At 39.6% G+C, this 22,193-nt stretch overlaps 2 protein-coding genes across 2 annotated transcripts; both read left to right on the forward strand.

The window, feature by feature from the left end:
- The first annotated feature begins 955 nt into the window (after window positions 1-955).
- rpain (RPA interacting protein) lies at window positions 956-4,710 on the forward strand. The gene is made up of 7 exons (XM_042012089.1): window positions 956-1,142; window positions 1,260-1,451; window positions 1,538-1,610; window positions 1,751-1,862; window positions 2,025-2,088; window positions 4,314-4,460; window positions 4,598-4,710. Exons 1-7 carry the CDS (start codon window positions 1,071-1,073, stop codon window positions 4,625-4,627), a joined length of 690 nt encoding a protein of 229 aa, XP_041868023.1. The 5' UTR covers window positions 956-1,070; the 3' UTR covers window positions 4,628-4,710.
- Window positions 4,711-6,406: 1,696 nt separating this feature from the next.
- On the forward strand, window positions 6,407-14,147 carry LOC121656866 (26S proteasome non-ATPase regulatory subunit 11A). The gene is made up of 12 exons (XM_042012061.1): window positions 6,407-6,542; window positions 7,216-7,317; window positions 7,981-8,177; window positions 9,512-9,569; window positions 9,663-9,857; window positions 9,946-10,090; window positions 10,675-10,735; window positions 10,988-11,050; window positions 13,444-13,569; window positions 13,658-13,693; window positions 13,802-13,853; window positions 14,004-14,147. The coding sequence occupies exons 1-12, from the start codon at window positions 6,452-6,454 to the stop codon at window positions 14,144-14,146; spliced, it is 1,269 nt and encodes a 422-aa protein (XP_041867995.1). The 5' UTR covers window positions 6,407-6,451; the 3' UTR covers window position 14,147.
- The last annotated feature ends 8,046 nt before the right edge of the window (window positions 14,148-22,193 follow it).

Genomic DNA, 22,193 nt, shown 5'->3' on the forward strand with positions numbered 1-22,193 from the left:
TTATCAAACTAATGAGACTCTGTGTCATGCCGGCAGGAAGTGCAGCATTTGTAAGACTTTCAGAAAAGACGCTCAAGAGAAAAGGTGCAAGTGGTTCAGAAACAAGCTTGTAAAATTCTGAGGTGCCTTGTTATTTTTCAGGGGTTTTACGGCCTCCTTGATTGTTTTTCTTTTTTTTTTTCCATTGCAACTGTAGAATCATGACTAACTGAGTTCATGTTTCCTAAATATTGTGAGAAATTTAAAGAGCATCACTATCAATCTAAGTTTAATATAAACAGAACCTGGAAATGTCCTTTTGTTGTTAGTAACAGTTACATCGATATTCAGTTGCTCTTGATTTTTCCAACTTTAAAAAATGAGATGGTATCTGTTCTCTAGGCATTTCTAATGTATCAGTGAAACTATGAACTGAGCTGTACTAAGAGAAGCATAAATGCATTGTGTGGAAATAAATGTCTGACCACGACAAGGTATGAAACATTAATTTTATTGTTCATTCAGATCACGTTCTCCCCATTCTTTCCTCAGTAGTTTGAATAATTGCATGTATTTTTTGAAAGCTGTTGGCTGTTTGAAACATCAATGGTCTTTTTATTCTCAAAATCACCAGAAAGTCAGCATGTACCGCACTCATAACGGAGAAATGAAAGATGTATTGGGCATGTTATGCCATGCATGCGTTAATTGCGTCAAACATATTAACGCAAATAATCACAGAAATTAGTTACCGCCATTAACGTGTTATTTTAAATATACCTAATAATAATATATTATATAATTCATAATGTGTGTTTGCATTATCTAGATCATCTAGTACATTTTTTCTTAAAAAAAAAACTTGACAATAATGATAGTACCCGTTGTTATATTATTGACTAAGAGGAGGTGTTGCGGTTGGATTTCAAACAACTACATAACCCATCGTGCATTTCGCGGGAGCGTACATAAACTTCCGGGGTGATAAGTTAAAATGGGAAATGTGTTGCTTCAAAGTGTTCCTTAATATTAGTCCGCAAGGTTGATGTTTTTGCATATATGTAAACGAATGCCAGCTTTTAATATTTTAAATGGACGCTCAGCAAAGACACCGCTCACTTTATAAAGGAACCACGCCGCCATGGAAAGAAACATACCGCAAGGCGAGTAATAAAACAGTGACATGTCAGTTAGCTAGCTAGTTAGCATGTGGCTATGTGGCTAGTTTGACATGACTTTTAACATCGAAATCTTCGTTGTTTCTATGTTGTCTTTCAAAGCGCTGTGTGGACAGGCTGAAAAACAGCCGGTCCAGGCTGCTGGAGAGATACCGACAGATGGGAGAAAGTCAGCAGCACAGCAGCTCCGGGACCTCCATCATCGTCCAAGAAGTGATGGAGGAGGAATGGACCGCTTTGCAGTCAGAGGACCAGAGGCTGCCCTCTTTGTGGGGTCCACAGGGCTTGACAGAGGTCAGATTTTTCCTCACAAAAATATTACCTTTCATTTTTGTTTTGTTTTGCTTTAAGAACAATCGTATTACTTCCCTTTTAAACAGATGTTTGATTTCATGAAGGAGTATGATGAACTGGCAGTTCTTGAGGAAATCCAACAGGAACTCATATCCCAAGGTAATGCACATCTAAATCTATTCATTAAACAAACTACTGATCCATAAATAAATTAACCGAACATTTGGAGCGGTAATGTCTGCAGGTTTAAGATATTTCCTCAGAGATTTTAAATGTGCATGGGACTGTTTGTGCCACAGAAATGTCTATAATAGAAGAGTATGAGAGGAACCTGCAGTTTGAGCAGCAGTATATATCATCTCTTGTGGAGGATCTGGAAGAGATGCATATCATTTGCCCCGTATGTCACACGTGAGTCTATTAATTTGCTGCTTTAAACACAATACTGACAACAGGTAATAGTTGCCCATTTTTAACTAATAAAACTAAACAGTGCTAAACCAGTGACGTTTTTTCTGTTTTAAACTACACTGAGCAAATGAGTCAACTTGGTAATGCTTGTCAATCTTGCAGGAACAACTTGAGCATCAACAACTATTTTTTCTCCTGTCCTTGTGGACTTTATATCAACACTAAGGTTTGTTAAGCTTCATTCTATTAAAATGTGGGCTTTATTGTCATCTTCATTACATTTTGCACCAACAAACAAACAAACAGTAGAAGCTTATTATAATAATTTTGTTGAGTATTTAATCTCATTGTGACAGAGTATTGTTTTCAAGTGAGACGTGTAATTTTTCATAATTGGTTACAAACGAACATCACTATAGAACAATGAAAAGCACCAAGTGAAAGTACTAAAAACAGGATCAAGTTAAACAAACAAACAAACAAAAAAACAAACATTTTGCTGGCGTCTGCACACAAACTGAAAATTGTAACTACAGCAGAACCTCACTGTGTCCAGCATCTGTGGAGAGCAGTCAGATGTAGGGCTGCACGATTATGACCAAAATAATAATCGCGATTATTTTGATCAATATTGTAATCACGATTATTAATCACGATTATTCACCGTGTTTGGAAAAACATGTATTTTTATTGCACCAATTATAAACAAATGTGGCAACAATTTTTAGTGAAACTTTAAACTTTAAATTAGAATAGATGATAAATAATGCACCAAATACATTTACCATTCATTTTTGAGAAGTTAATGTAAATTATGGGGATACAAAAGATGCTAAATCAAAAGCTGTTCGGGAGCCAAAAGAACCGGCTCTCTGAAAAGAGCCGAACATCCATCACTAGTATATACAGTTGTAATGGATGCTACCGTGGAGAGGGATGTTGTGAGAAAGGCAAAAATTGAACAAAAGACACCATAAAAATGTTTAGAATAGCAAAATAATAATAATAATGTTTCAGTCAATATTTTCTTTGTTTTTTAAGTTTAATTTTATTAAGTCTCATGTTTTATTAATTAGGAGTCTGCAACATGTCACAACACTTTTTAAATGTTTATGTCCACACTCTTTATTAATAACCATTAATATCTGACAGTAAGCCAGATCATCCAGCAGCAGTTATGTACGTTTAATTTTCGGCCTGGTCATGAAACAGGCGATCATCTCCTGCTCTGAATGCAGCTGCTGCATGAGGAACGAGCCTCTTCTGAGTGCTTCTGGACGGGGGAGGGGTCGGCGCATCCACTCCTCATTGAAGAGTAAACTATACGCTCTTTCATGCCAGTCTACAAAAGTCTCCAGTAAAAAGTCGCTAGATTTGTCGCTAGGGCTGAGCGACTAATCAAATTTTAATTGCAGTTACGATCTGGGTTTTCAACGATCATAAAAATGAAAGGATCCGATTATTTTTGTCCTTCGCATTTTCGTCTTGTGCTGTTTTCAGTTGCAAATCGAGCACAGCTGGCATTGCAGCGCTCTGCTGCAGACACCTCCCACTCTTGCAGACTCCTCCCACTGCTGCAGACTCCTCCCACTGCTGCAGACTCCTCCCACTGCTGCAGACTCCTCCCATTGCTGCAGACTCCTCCTACTGCCCCGTCTGCTTTAGTTTTATTCAGCACAAGTTGCAAACATCTCGCCAGTTATTGGCTGTACACACGGGAGGCGATGTCGCTCCTTCTCCATCATTTTCTATGGAACTTGCACGATGAGGCGAAAATTGCTGCCCTCCTCCTGCCGAGCGACAGGCGACATTTGTGCATGTGAAATGTTGCGCTTGTTCACGCAGACGTGCACACGGGGGCTTGCAGCACGACACAAGAAAATAGAAAAAAGTTACTTTTTTGTGAGTCACGACTAAATAATCCAGAGACAGAGAGATAAACATTATAAACAAACAGAACTTTTTTCTAAGTTAACACAGTGAACAACCCGGGATTTAAGAAACTCATCAACACGTCTCCATGTTAGTGGAGTGTCTCTCCTGCCCTGGATGATGTGTGGTGAGGGTGTTGGAAATGAAGGAGTGAGTTTTTCTATATGGTTATTTTGTCATGTTGATCCGATCATGAAAAGGTTTAAACCACCCCTCATTCGGATCAGCTGACACATTTTTATTCTGATTGGATGTTCGATTGGATCAAAAGTGCTCCATGTAAACGCAGCTACTGTTCACATAATTTGGGTCGTAAAAAGGTCCTAAAACTGAACCTTTGGACACACCGTTGGCACTGCTCACAACCAAAATGATAGATGAAAAGTCCACAGCTTAATCTGAAAAGCTCAATATTTAAACGCAAATAAAAACTCGTGTTGAAGATAAAGAGACGCCATAGGCTAATATCGCTGCTGAAAGCCTGTGTTGGCTTTGACTGTGACCTTCTCTTGTCCTTAGAAACGTAACATTACTCCAGATGTCCTGCAGCATCTTCTGCAGTCCAGGCTGTCTGAACACATGGAGGACTGTCTACACAACCCTGTTTTCTCTGTAGCTGCCAACGTAGAACCAGAAAGCTCCGCTAACCTGATGATAAGCTGTAAGGTACGCTGACAGCCACCCAGTCATTTCTCACAAGTTCCAATAAAAGTAAAGTTTATTCTGCTGGAAGCTTAAAGGAAATGACTTATTGATGGATGCACTTTCAGAATAAAATGAGCTATTTATTTCTGTGTTTTCAGGTTTGTGACTACCTGTCTGTGGTCCTGTAAACCCGCCATGAGTGCCTTCACTGATGAGATTTAATTTTGAGAATTTTGTGCTCTGTATAAATTGTGAAATAAATTTTTTTTCTCTTATTGGATGCCTGCCTGAATGCTGTCATTTCCTTCACTGTATCCTGCAAACATCATCCGTTGATGGTCAAACTAAATCTACAGTTAAGTCTGTTAGTTAACCAGTTACCCACATGAAAGAAAAGTCGCGCTCTGTGACGCCGTGGCTGTCAGGTTGTGTTTATGGAGTGTGAATTGCAGTTCTCACTCTGAACTTCTTTAGTTTGGTTCGTGGCCTTGTAAAACCAGAATACATGCAAGCTAAGTTCCAGGAAAATGGTGGAAAGAAGATGACAGAATTAATTTGTTTTTTTCATGGAAATGAGTCGATCCTGCATGACGCAAACCTTCCCACTCTGCTTCAGCAACGACTCATTTTATTACTTTTTTTCTTGCACAATGAAATTGTGACTGAATCTCTTAAACTAAATTGTCAGTGACAGAAATCTGTCTTTGGTACAACAACAAAACACAAGATAGAAATAAACTAAATTTAAAATACAAATGACAATAAATTAGATTTTGTGCTTGTTCTAAAACACGGTGAGGGGGGCCACCGTTCCTTGGTTTTGTTGTATTTAGGTCCAGGAAATTTTGAAAAAAGTCCAAATTAAATCAGACTACCTGCTGAAAGGTGGTCGGTATGGTTTTCAGATGATTTGTGACCAATTTGATGATAAACACAGTAAAAAAATGATATAAGCAGCTACTGTATTTGTAGGTTCAGTTCCATTAGTTTTAAGAAGCCGTCAGAGTATCTCGCATTGTTAGAGATAATTTTTTTTTAGGGGGGTATTTATTTACACACCCACACGTGTGTGTGTGTGTGTGTGTGTGTGTGTGTGTGTGTGTGTGTGTGTGTGTGTGTGTGACAGTCCCTGGAACAGAGTTCAGACTTCTCTGGGATGTTTTTAAAATGTAAATAAAAACATAATGCAACGATTTGCATATATAAAACTGTAATTTGTTCCCACTACAACAAAAACAACATATTTGTTAAATCAGACATTTTATTATATCATGGTGAATATTAGTTCATTTCAAAGTTGATGGCAACATAAACTTATAAAATAAAGGAAATTTGTGTTTGATCCAATATTTCTCTAGTTTATTAATGCCAGTTGGTGTTGTATTATACATGGTTGGAAAGCCTGATTATCCACGTTTACAACTGTGTATAAATTATAAAGGTTGTGCATCTTAGGAATGAGCAAGACCGCTAAACATGTGGGGGGTGATCCCAAAAGTGTGTTAAAATCCCCTGCAATATTTTTCTGTTGGTATTCACTCTGGTTCTAAAAATGATTGAACTGTCCCACTGTAAGGGGAAAAAACAAAACATTTTGCTCATTTTTAACCTTTATTCATTTTACATTGCCAGGGACTCATTCCACAACAGCATAATCCTTACAAACTGTACCGTGTAAAGGTGACTAATCAGGCTTTCCAACAATGTATAATATCACGCTATATATTACAATTTTATTAAATAATATTTGTAATAAATCACAAAGTTATTTCAAGCATTTACAAAGACAGGTATTACAGTGGAGAAGAGAAAACTTCATGTTATGTATGCTAACCATGGCCTTCAGTGAACTTGAGAAGTGAAACTGAATTATTCTCGACCCGCTCTCCTGTCAGAGGTTGAACTACATGTATTACTAGGCGCCACCTGCAGGGGGCGGCATCGTTCCGACCATGAGAACGACCTACCCGGAAAACAATCAGGCAGAGAGAGCGGAGGCAGGCAGCGGAAAGATGGCAGCCGCGGCTGTGGCTGAGTTTCAGAGAGCCCAGTCCCTTCTTGGAACTGATAGAAATGCCTCTATCGATATATTACATTCAATAGGTAAATATAGCGGGCACAGTACGACACTAAAGGAGGAGCAATTTCACGCGTAGACACTAAGTCTGCACTTTTCTGTACCAGCCGTGAAGCTGTTGACTTAGCCAGCCTTTCTAGCTAGCAGTAATGCTAGGCTGTATTAGCTAGCTAAGTGCGGTCCGTCTTTTTCTCCCTGCTTACACAGTGAGTCAGCAGCAGTTGTGTAGCCGGCTAGCAACATACCGGCTAGCTTATCAATAAGCTAATGCTAGCTAACCTTTCTCATTCATTTGATAGGAACTTCGTTGGCAGCAGGCTAGTTAACATTAGCTAACATGTTAGCAGCCGCTCCGCGTCTTGTCAAATGTCAGGCCAAGGAAATTAACCAGAGTTAGCCGTCTAACACCACTGCATTAGTCATACATTTTAGCTTATTTTAATACTACACATGTTGTTTATTAAAACGTAGCTGTGTGTCTGTCATTTGTTATTGTTGTCTAATGTGACTTTTCATATTTCGCAGCTATTTTAGCCGCTTGGCTCTTTGCCATCCTTCCTAGTCAATGTATGACACAATTTCATATAACATTAGCCTTTGCAGGAATTTACCATAAGCAGTTTTAGTCTTTGGCTACCGTGGTTTTTCATTTGAAAACGGACTAGATCACATCATTATACATTGCTGGTTGTGTTGTAGTGAAGAGGGACATCCAGGACAGCGATGAGGAGGCGGTGCGTGTTAAAGAGCAGAGCATCCTGGAGCTGGGTGGGCTGCTGGCGAAGACGGGACAAGCTGCAGGTAAACAGGGCGTCATGTTCATGTTGTAATGCAATGTTCCAGAAAGTTTAGTATCAAGGACGCTTAAAAGAGCTGAACACGCGATAAAAGGCAGATAGAATTAAGTTAGTTTGCAGTCATGATTAAAGTTTTGCTGAAACGCCTGTTGTTTTTACACACTCTTTCCAAGCGTTTATATTTCAGATTGTGACTAAACAGTTGCAAAAATCATAGTTTCAGTTTCAGTTTATTTCAGACCGGTCACTTCTTTACCAACAACATACATAGCCATCTAGCAGTATATTTACATTCAATGAGATAAAAAATAATTTGGTAGCAGGTCATGACTGATGGATTTGTTCCAGTCCAAGACAAAAACCCTTTTAAAAGAGCACGCTGTCTTTAATTAAAACATGGACATTAACTACGTTGTATGGAAAGTTTGAGTTACTCTTGCTGACAAAGTTGTTATTGTCTTACTGGAAATACTTTAACTCATCTAAAGAATTGACAATCTCAGTTTCCTTCTTACTTCAGAGAAAATATTACCTTTCCATTTATTTCAGTGGTGAATGATGGAGATATTTTAGACTCATTTGTGAACAGGCTAGACGAAGAGTGGCTTACTCACAGGATCTCAGCTTCAAATTTAACCCCCCACCCCCCCATGTTCTCCTCAACCAGAACTTGGAGGCCTGCTGAAGTATGTACGTCCCTTCCTCAACTCCATCTCCAAGGCCAAAGCTGCCCGGCTGGTCCGCTCTCTGTTGGACTTGTTCCTGGACATGGAAGCTGCCACCGGTCAGGAGGTGGACCTGTGCTTGGAATGCATAGAGTGGGCCAAAGCTGAGAAGCGGACTTTCCTCAGACAGGCACTAGAGGTGAGAAGACTTGGTGCTGCTGCAGAGCTTATTCTTACCCCCACCCCAAACCAGTTCAAGTCTTCTTTCCATGCTTTTTGTAATGAGTGGTAAACTGTAATTTCCACTCAGGTGGTGCCAAGTTACCACAACAGCACATTGCTGAGGATTTTTTTTATTATTGTAGTATTGCAGCAATTGAAACAATAGTTGACTAACTGGAAGAGTTTTTGTTTTCTTTTTTTTTCTTTTTGTACTTCAGATTCTGTAACAGATCAGGACAAACTGTGCATGAATGTGTGGTCAGAGACATCTGCCTTCTTCAACCCTCACTGGCCGAGTGTTCAGCTCAGCCACAGTATCATCAGACAGTTTCTTCAGTCTTGTGCTGACGGTGTTTCTTGATGCCACTCTAAACGCAGGCTCAACGAATGCTGTCAGACTTCAACTAAACTAATGGAAGCATGTCAACTAAAAGCATGACAGTTACAAACAGCTTGGTAAACTGACACCACCATGTGGTGATAGTAACTCATTACTACCAGGTGCTGGTTAAGACAGTCATATCAAGTCCCAAGCAGTGGTCACTGCGGGCGGGTGATTCACTCTTTATTCGAATCAGTGTGATGCCACACGTGCCGATTCAATTATAATTCGTAAATGTTTAAAAACGATCATTTTTCATAATAACTGAATGACATGAACATAACTGCAAAGTGTGGCAGGAACATAAAAGTTGTTTTTGTTTAAAAGAAGTCACCATGTTTTGCTTTGTTAAAGGCTGAAAATATAAAACCCTACTCCAAGTTTATACTCAAGGTTCATTTTTATATTACATTAACCTTGAAGAAGTGTGTTTGAAATCAGTTTATCATTTGTCTTTTTTCATTATCACATCAAGAAAACCTAAGCTTTAGATAAAGAAGTGATCAAAAGAACAAACAAAGCAACAAGAGAATAAAAGACAAGCCCCACCTCCACCACAAGGCCTCCTGATGTGAGGTCAGCAGTGGACGTTTAAATATGAAGAAAAGGGAAATCACAGCTGTGGCTCATATCATTTAAGTCCAAATCAGTGTCTAAAACCATCTGTGAAAGTAGAACTTATCCAGTATTAGGCTGTCTAATCAGCTACACTTGTTGAAATTAAAATAAAAAATTAGGTTTAAGTGAAGGAATTTCCTCCTAAGATTTGTTCACAGTAACTTTAAAAAGAACCAGAGCTACAATCCTGACATAATACCTCTACATTCACAATACATTGGGTGTAAACAAACATTTATATTATTCTAAAAGCCATTTGCCCACGTTTTCTATGTCATATATCCACATGACATCATCTCTCGTCTCTTCAGGCTCGACTCATCTCGCTGTATTTTGACACAAAATGCTACCAGGAGGCTCTGCAGCTTGGTGAGTAAAACTTCACTTTTGTTCCCTTTTTCAACTCTATAAACGCAAACTCAGACTCTCCTGAACTTCCGGGTTCATTCCCTCTTTTTTCAGGGTCCCAGTTGCTGCAGGAGCTCAAGAAGATGGACGACAAGGCCTTGCTGGTGGAGGTCCAGTTGCTGGAGAGCAAGACGTACCACGCGCTCAGTAACCTGCCCAAGGCCCGCGCTGCTCTCACCTCCGCCAGGACAACCGCCAACGCCATCTACTGCCCCCCCAAACTACAAGCAGCTCTGGACATGCAGTCAGGTACCGTCCAGATGACGTCGGGGTTTCTCAGCTGATCCAAACACGTTGAATGAATGAAGCTGATATTTGCTTGGATGTTTTGTGACAGGGATCATCCACGCTGCAGAGGAGAAAGACTGGAAGACGGCGTATTCCTACTTCTATGAGGCCTTCGAGGGCTACGACTCCATCGACAGCCCCCGAGCCATCACTGCTCTCAAATACATGCTGCTCTGCAAAATCATGCTCAATGCGTAAGTGGTCAACTTTCTAAACGTAGATGTAAAGTTCTACCGGGAAAGAGTCAACACTGGCCACGTTTACATGAGTTTCAATTCCCCTTTAATTCAGAATAAAAATTAAATCCTCTTTGAAACCAACTTGTAAACACTTAATTCCGAGTGAAAACGGCCAATCCAAATTAAACTTAAATCTGAAGTAAGTTCCTGGTTTATTCTGATTTTAAACCTGAATTGAATCGATCATATATACATTAATTACGCTTTAAATGAAATCCCGTCGTTCTGAGCAGGATGCTGGTGTCAAGCTGCTGCTTCAAAACTAGAATAAATCAAAGCTAAAATGGTTCTTATTATGTGGTCGTCCACGTTGTAGATGACAAGAAGCAGGAACTGGAGTTTGTAGTTCCCGGTAGACGTAAATACACCGCGTCTGCCCCTGTCCAATCAGACATAATTGTTATTGCTATGTAAAATGAAGTAGAATACTTTAATTCTGAATTATTCAGTTCTGATTAATTCTGATTTAAAAAACGTCTTGTAACGTAATGATTGAGTGTTTTTCCTACTGTGAACGATGCACATCATTTCTTTTTCAGGCCAGAGGATGTTCAGGCTCTCATCAGCGGCAAGCTGGCGCTGCGGTACGCTGGCAGACAGGTATCGTCGCATTCCTGCGTTTCTTTACAAAGTTAAACTTGTTAAAATGGCTGCTTGCTTGTAACAGGGCTGAAATGTTTGGGATAGTTAGTGTATAAGATGGCAACATTCACTCTGGATTTCTTGCAGATATTTTCCAAATGCTTGTGGAAATAAAATAATGGAATATATGACTTGTTTAGGTTGCTTGTTTTGTTCTTCAGCCTTTCACTCTTTCCTATAAATGTGTTCATTCTCCTTCTTTTCCTTCAGACAGACTCCCTGAAATGTGTCGCACAAGCCAGCAAGAACCGGTCGCTCGCAGATTTTGAAAAGGTTTGTTTCCACTCGTCTTTCTCTTTGTCCTTAACGCTTATACCCGCTGGTATTTTTGTACATTTTTCTCTGTTTTTTTTTATGTGATGATCATTTATGCCTGGTTATCACTAGTGACAAAATTCATTTTAATATGATTTTTACAATCCAGTCTTTTGATTTCATGTCTTTAATTCTTCTTTGATAAGTTTTACACCTTATGTACAAAAATGTCCACACATAAAAAACTCTGCTGTAAAATGTGGTCTTTTTTAAACATATCAATCACTTTAAGTTCAAAACTACCAAACATTCAACCACGTTTAGCATTTCAACCCTTTAAACAGCAGTTTATTGCACAGTAGACAGATCCATGAAATTCTTGTATTTAGTTATATTACATGTATTTGATTGTTTGTGCAGACAATATCTAATTTCTCATAATTGTTGAGTTAGAAATTATTTTACACACAAAGCACATGTAAGCATTACCGCCCCCTGGTGGTCACACAGCTTAATAATATAACTGTAAACATTCCTGCATCTGCCTATAATGGGTAAACCATTTAAAAGGGTGGAAACTAGTAAAAAAAAAAGCCAAATATTACTCACATAAACCCTCACAGGTTTGAGTCCATTTGGATACCAGGTAACAAATGTTTACAATCTCCATATTTGGTATGATCTGATGATTTTTTTCTTGAACCTAATTTAATTAACATATTAGGTTAGAAAATTCACAGGATTGGTAAATATATGGAAAGATTATCATATCCCACTTAAACACTCTGATACGTTAAATATTGTTTTGCCATCAAATGTGAACCACCATATTTCTGGTTTTACAGTCTGTTTGTGTAAAACAGCAGCTGGTAGATGTGAAGCTCTCGATACAGCAGCGATGATCTGAACATGCCTGCGCGATCATAGATCTCTAAGGGTTAAAGAGTCAGCTGGTTTAAACTGTAACGAGAGTTTGAAATTAGAAAGTGTAGCTTTATTGGAAGTTTAGGCATTTTTGGCTACAAAGGTCTCCAGAAGGAATATCAGACACTACCCATAAAAAATATTAATGCAGTTAAATCAGTTTTGGTGTTAATGTTTAAGATGTCCAAGATTCTCATCACCACCAAAATCCAATCCTCCTCCTAGTTATCATATGGGAAATATTTCATGTCGTTTATTAATTATTAATCATTCACACGATTAAATGGACATTCGAAGGGTTAAATTCCTGAAACATGATGAAATATTTGGTACTTTTGAGCATGTCGGAAGTTGTTCAACCTCTTCTTTACGAGGTCTGTTTTTCTGCCTCCCGTCTGAAATAACACACCCAAAGTAAATGAAGTCTACCTTCACAACTACAAGGCCTGTAAGTGGAATCTTGGTCTTAGAAAACTGAGATGTGTGAGATTACTACAGAAGTGTCAGAATCCAGATATGTGTTACTGTGTCAGAGTAATTCACCTGGAACACAGTAGAAAATGTAAAGAAAACCACATTACGTTAAGTAAAAACCAGAGGATAACGGCCCAGTTCATCTAGGAATGAGTGAAGCAACGTCTGATGAAGATCTGTGCTGAAAGGTGAACCTGAGCAGAATTCCAGGTGTTTTAATAAAGGTGTTACACAGGTAAATATCTCGGGAAGCCATCGGCCAGTCAGAGTCAGGAAAATCCAGGGATAGCCCCACATTCACCTTAGAAACACCACGAGGATCCAGAAGAGAACCTAAGATAGTCTATGATAGGAAGAGTCACTCCTTCACTATAAAAGCTCTTCATCTCCATGGAAACCAGCAGGACCTTCTTGATTCGTTTCAAACAAAGGCAGAGTCATAGGAGAACATGTTTTTAGAGCTGGAATCAAACATTTCACCACAAACAGCAACAGTAAGACCTGATTTCTGCTGCTGGCTGCTAGCTCCAGAGTTTCTGTCCCACCATGATGAGACAGACGTCTCTGGAACCAGAGTCTCTGCATTCATGTGTCTCCTTGTTTGTGTGTTTGTTTGTTAGAAGCTCTGAAGTGGACTGTTTCCTTTGTTTTTCTTACCTTTGCATATAACTGCTTGGGGTTTGAACTGTGTTTGGTTTGGAGGCCGATGCTTGGTGGAGTCTTTTAGCTGAGTTCTTCCCATCATGTTGCTTTGTGACATGTTAGCATTGCTGCTTCCTGGTGTCTGCAAACGTCTTCTGTCGTGCATGTATCTCTCGCTGCCTCCTGTAAACGGGGGCTCTCGTGATGAAGAGGTTAAGTGATTTATGGGAACGACAGCTTTGATTTTTCTAGCAGTTTCTGTGTGAGGACATTTTTGTACACGGAGGTCACCAGAGGTTAGTAAATGTGATGAGGGTTAACCTTTTTTTCTTTTTTTAACAAACGTCCTCATTCCCTTCCACCTCGTGAAGGCTCTGACAGAGTACAAAGCAGAGCTGAGGGACGACCCCATCATCAGCACTCACCTGACCAAGCTGTACGACAACCTGCTGGAGCAGAACCTCATCCGGGTCATCGAGCCTTTCTCCAGGGTCCAGGTAATCCTCCTCATACTCCTTACACCCAAGAGATTAAACGCATAAACGAATGAAACACAAACCGATAATTGTGTGTTGTCTGTAACAGATCGCACACATCTCCTCCCTAATTAAACTCCCAAAGGTAAGCCATTTGCCCTCACATTTCTGTTTCTTTTACACACTGCTTTATATAGTTCTTCTGGTTTTTTGGCTATGAAAACAACCACAGTGAGTTTGTGTGTCCTTGCAGCGAGACGTGGAGAGGAAATTATCACAGATGATTCTGGATAAGAAGTTTCATGGTAAGGTGTTTTCTCAGTAAACACTGTTTTCTGTAAACGCATCACAAAGAGGCTGCTGATCCCATCCTGTAAACACTGTTTGTGGGAGTTTGTTGGAGTCTACAGATGACTCAGTCTTATCTGTTTGTTTACCCTCCTGCTGTCTGGCAGGTATTTTGGACCAAGGCGAAGGCGTGCTGATTGTCTTTGATGAGCCGGTGGTGGACAAGACGTACGAGGCGGCGCTGGAGACCATTCAGAACATGAGCAAAGTGGTCGACTCGCTTTACAACAAAGCGAAGAAGCTCACATAAGGTCAGTCCCCAAAATGAACGTGTTTTATGTATTCATTTATTTATTGAAAATTGTAAATCATCAATGATTTCTTATTTATTGGTTTGTTGTAGAATGTTTTTGTTTATATCCACTCACCAGCCGCTTTATCAGCTCCACCCTGCCAGTACCGGCTTGGACCCACTTTTTCCTTTAGAACCGCCTTAAAGAGGCAAAAAGTAAAATTGTTTCAAGGTTTGGTGTCGTGCACTGCCCTATAGACCACACAGTGTCATGAGCCACACCTCCCTCTACCGGAGCTGCATCCATACCAGAATGTTTACTACTGAGTCAATGTGTGATACAATAAATCAAGATCAGCGGATATCCAGTACTCTGTTTTATTACTTTAGCATTATATGATGCTATTTTTCTAATTGTTCCCCTTTAAATATAAATACATTTAAAAAGTGATTTAATTTTGTTATATGTTAGCTGGTAAATCAGTGTTGTAAGCTGGTCAGTATTTGACATTTGAAGCCCAAAGTAATCCCACATGCTCGTCAGTAATTATTTATTTACTGAAGCTTTGTGGACTTTGTGGCCGATTCAAAACATTTAAATCTGGATAAAAGCTATGCAGATTTCCTGATCCATTTTTCCAGCTTACTTTTACCCCGATTGTTCAAAGCAAATTGGATTGGATCACCAAATCCGGATTTCCAGCATGCAGATCAGTGTGAAGAGCAGCAGGTAGACGAGATGGTTTGCATGCTTTGCGAGTGGAACCACCGGGAGCATGTAACATCATACGAGCATGTATTGTCCTGCATAACATTGTGACGAGGTGGAAACTCCCTCTCTGACAAAGTTAAAGACGCACCTTAGCCCCGTGTGGAGGTAGCGGCCCAACCTCTGTCATTCTGTCAGAATGACGGACGGATGGGACGTGTAGAGGGATGCAGTCGTTAGAAATTTATTTTTTGACAGGTTCTTTACTGATTATGCATGATGATGTCATGTTTTTATTTTTACTCTTTTTTTTTTTTTACCATTTTATTTTACTACACTGAAAGGCTTAACGGGAGCCTGTCTCTGAGTTAACGTCTTTATCACTGTAACGGTTCAACAAGTCAGGTGCAAAATACAAATATAAGCATATTCACCAAATAAAAAGTTCTATTATTTGAATCCGCCTTGTAATCCTGCCCTCTGTTGGGATCTGGATAAGTCTGTTTTTAAAGTTATCCGGATTCTGCTCAAAAGTTTTGAACAACCCAAGCTGAGGGTTTCATTCGGACAACAACCAGGATTGGATTACGTGATCCAAGTGGATTTTGGAATCCGGATTTCCCTTTTCCCTTTTTCAAGATTTGATCCTATCCGATAACCGAAATCTGATCGGATTACTTTTGAACAACCGGGCCAAAAAGGTTCAAATGATAAAAAGTGGCATCTGTAAATGCCCCGGCGTAGGTAATAAATGTACCAGTGATTCACTCTGAGTTTGGTGGATGTTTGTGTTACTGTCCAGTTCTGAGTGTCAGAATGCAGCACGTCCAGGGGTGCTCAGCACGTCTGGAATGTGGGAAAATGGGAGATTCTCATCATGGATGTGCTTGATGCTGTCATGTCAATATGAAGCAAAAATCTCTGATGAATGTTTCCAACACCTTGTTGAATCTATGAAGACAAGAAGTAAAGAAGATCTGAAGGAAAACGTAGTCCAGCGCAGCACTAGCACCGTAGACCTGGGATGATGTATGTACATGCTAAAATGTAAAATGCAGGTTAAGATTAGCACTGGTGTGGACTCGGCTTCATCTGCCTTTGCCATTTAAACAAAATAGTTAATGGGACATTTTGGGTGCAAGCCACACTGGTTGTCCTGTCCACACATAAACATCACAGCTGGACAACTGTAGAGAGCACCAACATGCAGCAGAGACTCACCATGTCTCCTAAACACAAATGACGATCCTCATTTCATTCCTGTTTAATTTCCTGACTGCTCTATTTTTGTTTCTCCTCAGAGAGAATGCCACCATCTGTCCTCCTGTCCGGGGAGACGTGGGCCAGTCAGCTCTCCGTCGATCGCTCACCTCAATCCAGGAGGGACGAGGGGAGGAGGATGAGGAGATTACAAACACTTCAAAACCCAGCAAGCAAATAAACAAGCTGTCTGTCCAAATGAAGCCAACCCAACAGAAGAAGAATCTGACTGGGTGGACTCTGCTCCTCTCACTCCTCCGTCAGTCCTCCGCTCTCCTCCCTCCTTCCTGTCACTGTCTCTTCCCTCTAATCTAATTGGGGCTGATCAGACACAGTGCTCCCCCTGTGGACCAATCCTGGCACTGCATCCTTCCTCTGCTCTTTCTACTGTATGTTAAACAAAAAGATGGACAAGCCTCCTTTTCCCCTCCCCTCCTTTTTTTTTTTTTTTTCTCTGCGCTGGCCATCAGGGAATCTTGTAAGATAATAAATAATACATATACAGTACTTATACATACATGTATCATAAATAAACAGAAGAAATTGAGTGTGTTATCAGAGCAGGGTAAAGTCTGGTTGGTTGGTCTACGTTCAATTTGCCAACCGACCCTGAAACTGAATGTTTGTTTTTCTGCAGTTGTAATAAAAAAAATCTACCTGAGGCCCCACACACACCCACACAAAAACACACAATAAAAGAAATTGCAGGGCATCAGAACAACCCCTCATCACCCCTCACATCCTTCACAAGCTCACTCACAGGGCATCCTGGGATCGTGGACCACACAGGGAACTGAGCTTTGGTCCACTTGGGACCACAGGACTCTCCTCCCTCCCCCCTTCACTCCCACTACCTGTTTGTATATAACATTGCCAAGCGCCTCTGTTCATCCAAGGCCTGATATACTCTCACTGTCCCCCTTTTTTATAAGGAGTAAGAACAGTAAACCTTGCCGCTGAAAGCGTGGACGGTTACACGAAGTGCTTTTTGAGGCCGTGTTGTGCGTGAGTCGGTTGTGTTAAAAAGAGGAAAACAAGGCAGGTTTTGCTGAAGAAAATGAAGCTGTAAATTTTGGGAACTTAATTTTGCAAGAATTTGAGGGTTTACTATATATGACATGGTGAAAGATGCTAATAAAAAAACGAAACCTGTAAGTTGTGTGACTTTAAGATGCTGGAAACTTAGTGGCAAGCAAAGGATGTTACAGAAATAGTGGATAAAGAAAGCAGCACCTTTAGAAGTATTAGGAATACACAATATATTTGTGTTGTCGGTATCGGTATGTTTATTTAAACACGTGGGTCCGATAAGTAAAACTGGACCAATATTACCAGCCGATATTTAAAGGTGAAACTCAAAAAAAATCTGAATATTCTGCACAACTTAATTTATTCAAGTAATTCAATGTAAAAATGGAAACTAATATTTAGACTTATTACATACAAAGTGAGATAATTTAAGCATTTATTTGTTATAATTTTGACAATTATAGCTTAAAGCTTATGAAAACCAAAAAATCAGAATCTGAGAAAATTAGAATATTACATGAAATCTATAAAAAAAGATTTTGAATACAGAAATGTGACCATGTGAAGAGTATAGTCCTGCATATGAACTCAGTACTTGTGCATGAATTCCTGCCTCGCTGCAGCATGGCATGGATGTTATCAGCCTACTGCGGGGGTGGAATGCAAGACAGGGATGCTTCAGTAGCAGCTTTCTTAGCAATGTCCCATAGATTTTCTACAGGGTTCAGGTCTAGAGGGTTTACTTAAGTCAGCATTTCCAAAAAGCTTTTCAGCTGAAGGATGCACGAAGCGCTCTAAAACCTGGTAGACGGCTGTGTTGATTCTGGACTCTGACATGGCTCCCACATCACCACAGACTGGAAACTTCTAAGTGACTTGGATCGTTGCCTCGCCAGTCTTCCTCCAGACTCTGGGACCTGGATTTCCAAATGAGATGCAGAATTTGCCTCATTCAAAAGAGCACTTTGGACCACTGCTCATCAGTTCATATTTCCTTTAGTCCAGGTAAGACGCTTCACAAGAGGAATACGACATTTGAAGCCCATGTCCAGGTCTGTGTGTGGTGGGTTTTCATAGGCTGCAAGCCATAGTCATCACAGTTAAAACAAATAGCTGCTTGAAATATTTCACTTTGCATATAATGAGTATATAACATATTAGTTCACCATTTTAGAGAGAAATCTGAAATTAACTCGTAAATTTTCTAATACATTAATAAATTTACTGGAAGTGCTTTTTTAAAAATCCTAATTTAGCCTTATCACTGCAAGAGAATCTGGTTTTCTGATTGTTGGTGCTTTGTTTAAGTGGTGAACCGAATACACCCACAAACACTTTATCTTCCTTATTTACGAAGTTTCTTAACTCAGCGAGAAGCTGATTTTTGCCACATGGCTGTGCCGCCTCAGCTGTTAACATAATCCACCAAATGCCACTTTAACCTTTTATTTCTGAAGTTTCAAGCCTTACATTTAGAGGATGTCCGCAGAATATATGTATATATATATATATATATATATATGTATATATATATATATATATATATATATATATATATATATATATATATGTACATAGAAGATGTTCATGTCTTTTGGAGGTTGTTTCATCTTCCTGCTGAACTGTTAACAGGAACAGAAATTTAGATCATGAGTGCCCAGACCTTTGCATATGAGCCTCATACTTCAAGGTGTTTATTAAGAGGTTGGCAGCACATGTGTCATTTCCCCTCATGATACAAATGACAGGTGGTGCAGAACTGTGCAGAGGTTTGAGCCACCTGTATTTTTTATTTATTGCCACAAAGAAAATGATCAAACACAAGTGGAAACACATTTGGTGTGAGTAGCTTTAATTTCCCCTAGAGAAGCTCTCTCATCATCTCTTGGAGTAGTCTGCAGGAATAGTTTTCCAGGCTTCCTGGAGAACTTCCCAAAGCTCTTCTTTTTAATGTTTCTGCCTTTTGTTCTGTTCTCTGTACAGATGTTCCCACACCGCTTGGTTACCGTTGTAAGTGCAACAGGTTCTAGACCCAACCCATTAAAAATGGTAAGAAAAGTACAAATTTTTAAAATACAAGGTCTTTATTTGGCTCTTTAACAAAATGTAACAGTTTTTGTTCTATTTATTACCATGGGCTATTTAAACATTATTATAGTGCGTTTTCTGCTTATGGGGCAGAAGACAAGTATCAGATTATGTTGAACGGGAGTTTGAACAAAGTTTTTACCATAAAGTGAAGCAAAATGTCTCAATAAACTATGTATCAAATATGTCACATGAGGCTTTTATGGGTTAAGGAAAGATGAGATTTGTCATGTTTTCGGCCCTTTGGGAATTAAATTGCCGGTACAAAAAATAAAAAAATTTTTCTGTCAGATTCTGTTAACTTTGACATTTTTTACATGACTAATGAAAGGGTGACCTATTTGTCTTGGCGACGAGCTACTAGACACAATTTAAAAAACAAAAACTACTTTCCAATTCATTTAATGTGACATTGGTTCATCCATTGAGTTGTGATCCTTTTTGATGCTTGGATAACCAGTAAACAAAAAATAAACTGAAAATGCAGTTTATTTGTACATCACATTTCATGAACAGGACAATTCAAAGTGCTTTACATATAACAAAAGCATTACAAATATTAAGAAATAGTAAAAGGCAAAAACACACAACAGGAATAAAAAAAAATAACAATAAAATAATAGATTACATTAAATTGATTAAAAGCAAGATGAGTTAAAAAGTTAACATGCAGATTTCATGCACAGGCGCATGATGAAATAAATATTTTTCACATGGACTTAAAAATTTCTACATTTTGGTGAAAGTTTAATCTCCACTGGCAGTTTGTTCCACTTGTTTGCAGCATAACAGCTAAATGCTGCTTCTCCATGTTTAGCCTGTACTCTGATCTGGACTCTGGTTTGGACTAGTTGACCAGAGTCTTTGGATCTAAGAGCTCTGCTAGGTTTATAGCCAGTGTAAAGATTTCAAAACTGGTGTGATGTGTTCAGATCTCTTAGTCCTGGTTAAAACTCTAGCAGCAGCGTTTTGGATGAGCTGCAGATGTTTAATGCTCTTCTTAGAGAGTCCTGTTAAAAGACCATTACAGTAATCCAGCCTACTGGAGATAGATGCATGGAGGAGTTTCTCCTGGTCTTTCTGGTAGATAAACTTTTAATTCTGTTGATGTTTCTAGTAAAAAGCTTCTTAGTGAAGCTTTGATGTGGCTGCTAAAAGTCAGGTCTGAATGTATCAACACTCCAAGGTTACGAACTTGGTTGGTGTATTTAAGAGCCTGAGTCTCCAGGGGTTTACCAATGCTGACCCTCTTCTCTTTGCTACCAAACAGAATAATCTCAGTTTTGTCTTCATTTAATTGTAGAAAATTTTTCTTCATCCAGGTGTTTATTTGCTCCAGACACTGACACAATAAGTCTATTGGACTGCAGTCATCTGGTGACAGAGACACATAAAGTTGTGTATCATCTGCATAACTTTGATAATTAATGCTATAATTCTGTAATATCTGACCCAGAGGGAGCATATACAAGTTGAGCAGAAGAGTTCCAAGGACTGACCCCTGGGGGACTCCACAAGTCATGGCCACTCGCTCGGATTCATAGCTGCCGATCGTAACAAAATAACTCCGGCCTTCTAAATAGGACCTGAACCAGTTAAGGACCGCTCCAGAAAGTCCAACCCAGTTTTCCAGCCTGTGCAACAGGATTCTGTGATCTACAGTATCAAATGCAGCACTGAGATCCAGCAGAACCAGGACTGATACTTGACCAGAATCAGTATTCAACCTAATGTCATTTAACACTTTGACCAGAGCTGTTTCAGGGCTGTGATGAGGTCGGAAGCCGGACTGAAATTTTTAAAATAAAACTAAGATATTCAAAAGAAGTAAAATCACCAAATGAAATCTCTTTACACTGGAATGAATCTTTAAATAAGGCAGCTTCTCTTCCCCCTTTCCTCCCGTTTCGACATTTATTCATAAAACTAAAATGAGGGGGTGCTGTTTCATTAAGAACTGTAGCACTTGTGTCTTCTGTTAACCATGTTTCTGTCAGAAAAAGAAAATCTAAACTGTGAGAAATGATGAAGTCATTAACTAACAGTGACTTGTTGGACAGAAGTTTACACTGGTCTCTGTTGTATTCTGGGGTTTTCAAGGTATAGTTAACAGATTATATCGATTCACCCCACAAACTGACCGTGTTCGATTCCTTATTTTACTAACACAGGAATCCTACTGGGTCCAGGCTTGATCTCAGAACAGCTGTCAGTAGAAGCAAAACTACAGCAAAGACCCTGAACGCATCATGGCATGTTATCTTTGTTGTGAATTCTGCTGCTGCTCTGGGAACCTCCTGCACATCCTCCCGTGCCCTGCTCGGTCAAGACAGATGATCTAAGAGGAGGATGAGGAGGGGGAGTAGGGGGAGCCCTGTATTTCTTGGTAGTTGGTGGTCGCTGGGGTTCAGACCTGGATAGAGACATCCTTTTAAGACCTTGGGTGATGTGGAGAAGAGGGTCTGGTGAGGGGGGAGAGCTGGGAGTAGATCGCCTCTCTGCTGTGTCCTTCGCTCTTATCTGTACACTCATGTTTGGATTTGCTGTCCCAACAGCATGATGCAAGTGTGCACCAAGTAATCTGCATCCAGTTAGATTTGGATACACACCATCAGGTCTGAATCGCTCCTTACAGTTCCAAAAGATATTGAAGTTATCAATGAACTTTATCCCATGGATGATACATGCGTTTGATAACCATGTGTTCAGGCCAAGAATTCTACTGAAAAGTTCAATTCCTTTACCTGCTGTAGGAATGGGTCCTGAAATGTAAACATGGTGCTCCAAACTGACACAGTCTCTCCAACAGCAGAGAAAAGTCTTTCTTCAGGATCTCAGAGACAGTTTTCCTCCTCAGAATATCAAAAGACCCTGTGTGGACAATAATCTTCATACCATCTGGATGTGAAGACAGAATGGTCAGCAAGATCTCTGTCAGTTCCCTGACTGATGTATCAAAAAGTGTTAAATTTTCTGTCT

This window comes from Melanotaenia boesemani, chromosome 2 (genome assembly GCF_017639745.1).
Source record: "Melanotaenia boesemani isolate fMelBoe1 chromosome 2, fMelBoe1.pri, whole genome shotgun sequence".
In the NCBI taxonomy this organism is placed as follows: domain Eukaryota; kingdom Metazoa; phylum Chordata; class Actinopteri; order Atheriniformes; family Melanotaeniidae; genus Melanotaenia; species Melanotaenia boesemani.

Coding starts and splice junctions, on each gene's coding strand:
- rpain (XM_042012089.1), top strand. CDS start 1,071: ATGGACGCTCAGCAAAGACACCGCTCACTTTATAAAGGAACCACGCCG. Junction 1,143..1,259: donor GGAAAGAAACATACCGCAAG/GCGAGTAATAAA, acceptor TGTCTTTCAAAG/CGCTGTGTGGACAGGCTGAA. Junction 2,089..4,313: donor GACTTTATATCAACACTAAG/GTTTGTTAAGCT, acceptor TCTTGTCCTTAG/AAACGTAACATTACTCCAGA.
- LOC121656866 (XM_042012061.1), top strand. CDS start 6,452: ATGGCAGCCGCGGCTGTGGCTGAGTTTCAGAGAGCCCAGTCCCTTCTT. Junction 9,570..9,662: donor CCAGGAGGCTCTGCAGCTTG/GTGAGTAAAACT, acceptor CTCTTTTTTCAG/GGTCCCAGTTGCTGCAGGAG. Junction 10,736..10,987: donor TGCGGTACGCTGGCAGACAG/GTATCGTCGCAT, acceptor CTTTTCCTTCAG/ACAGACTCCCTGAAATGTGT.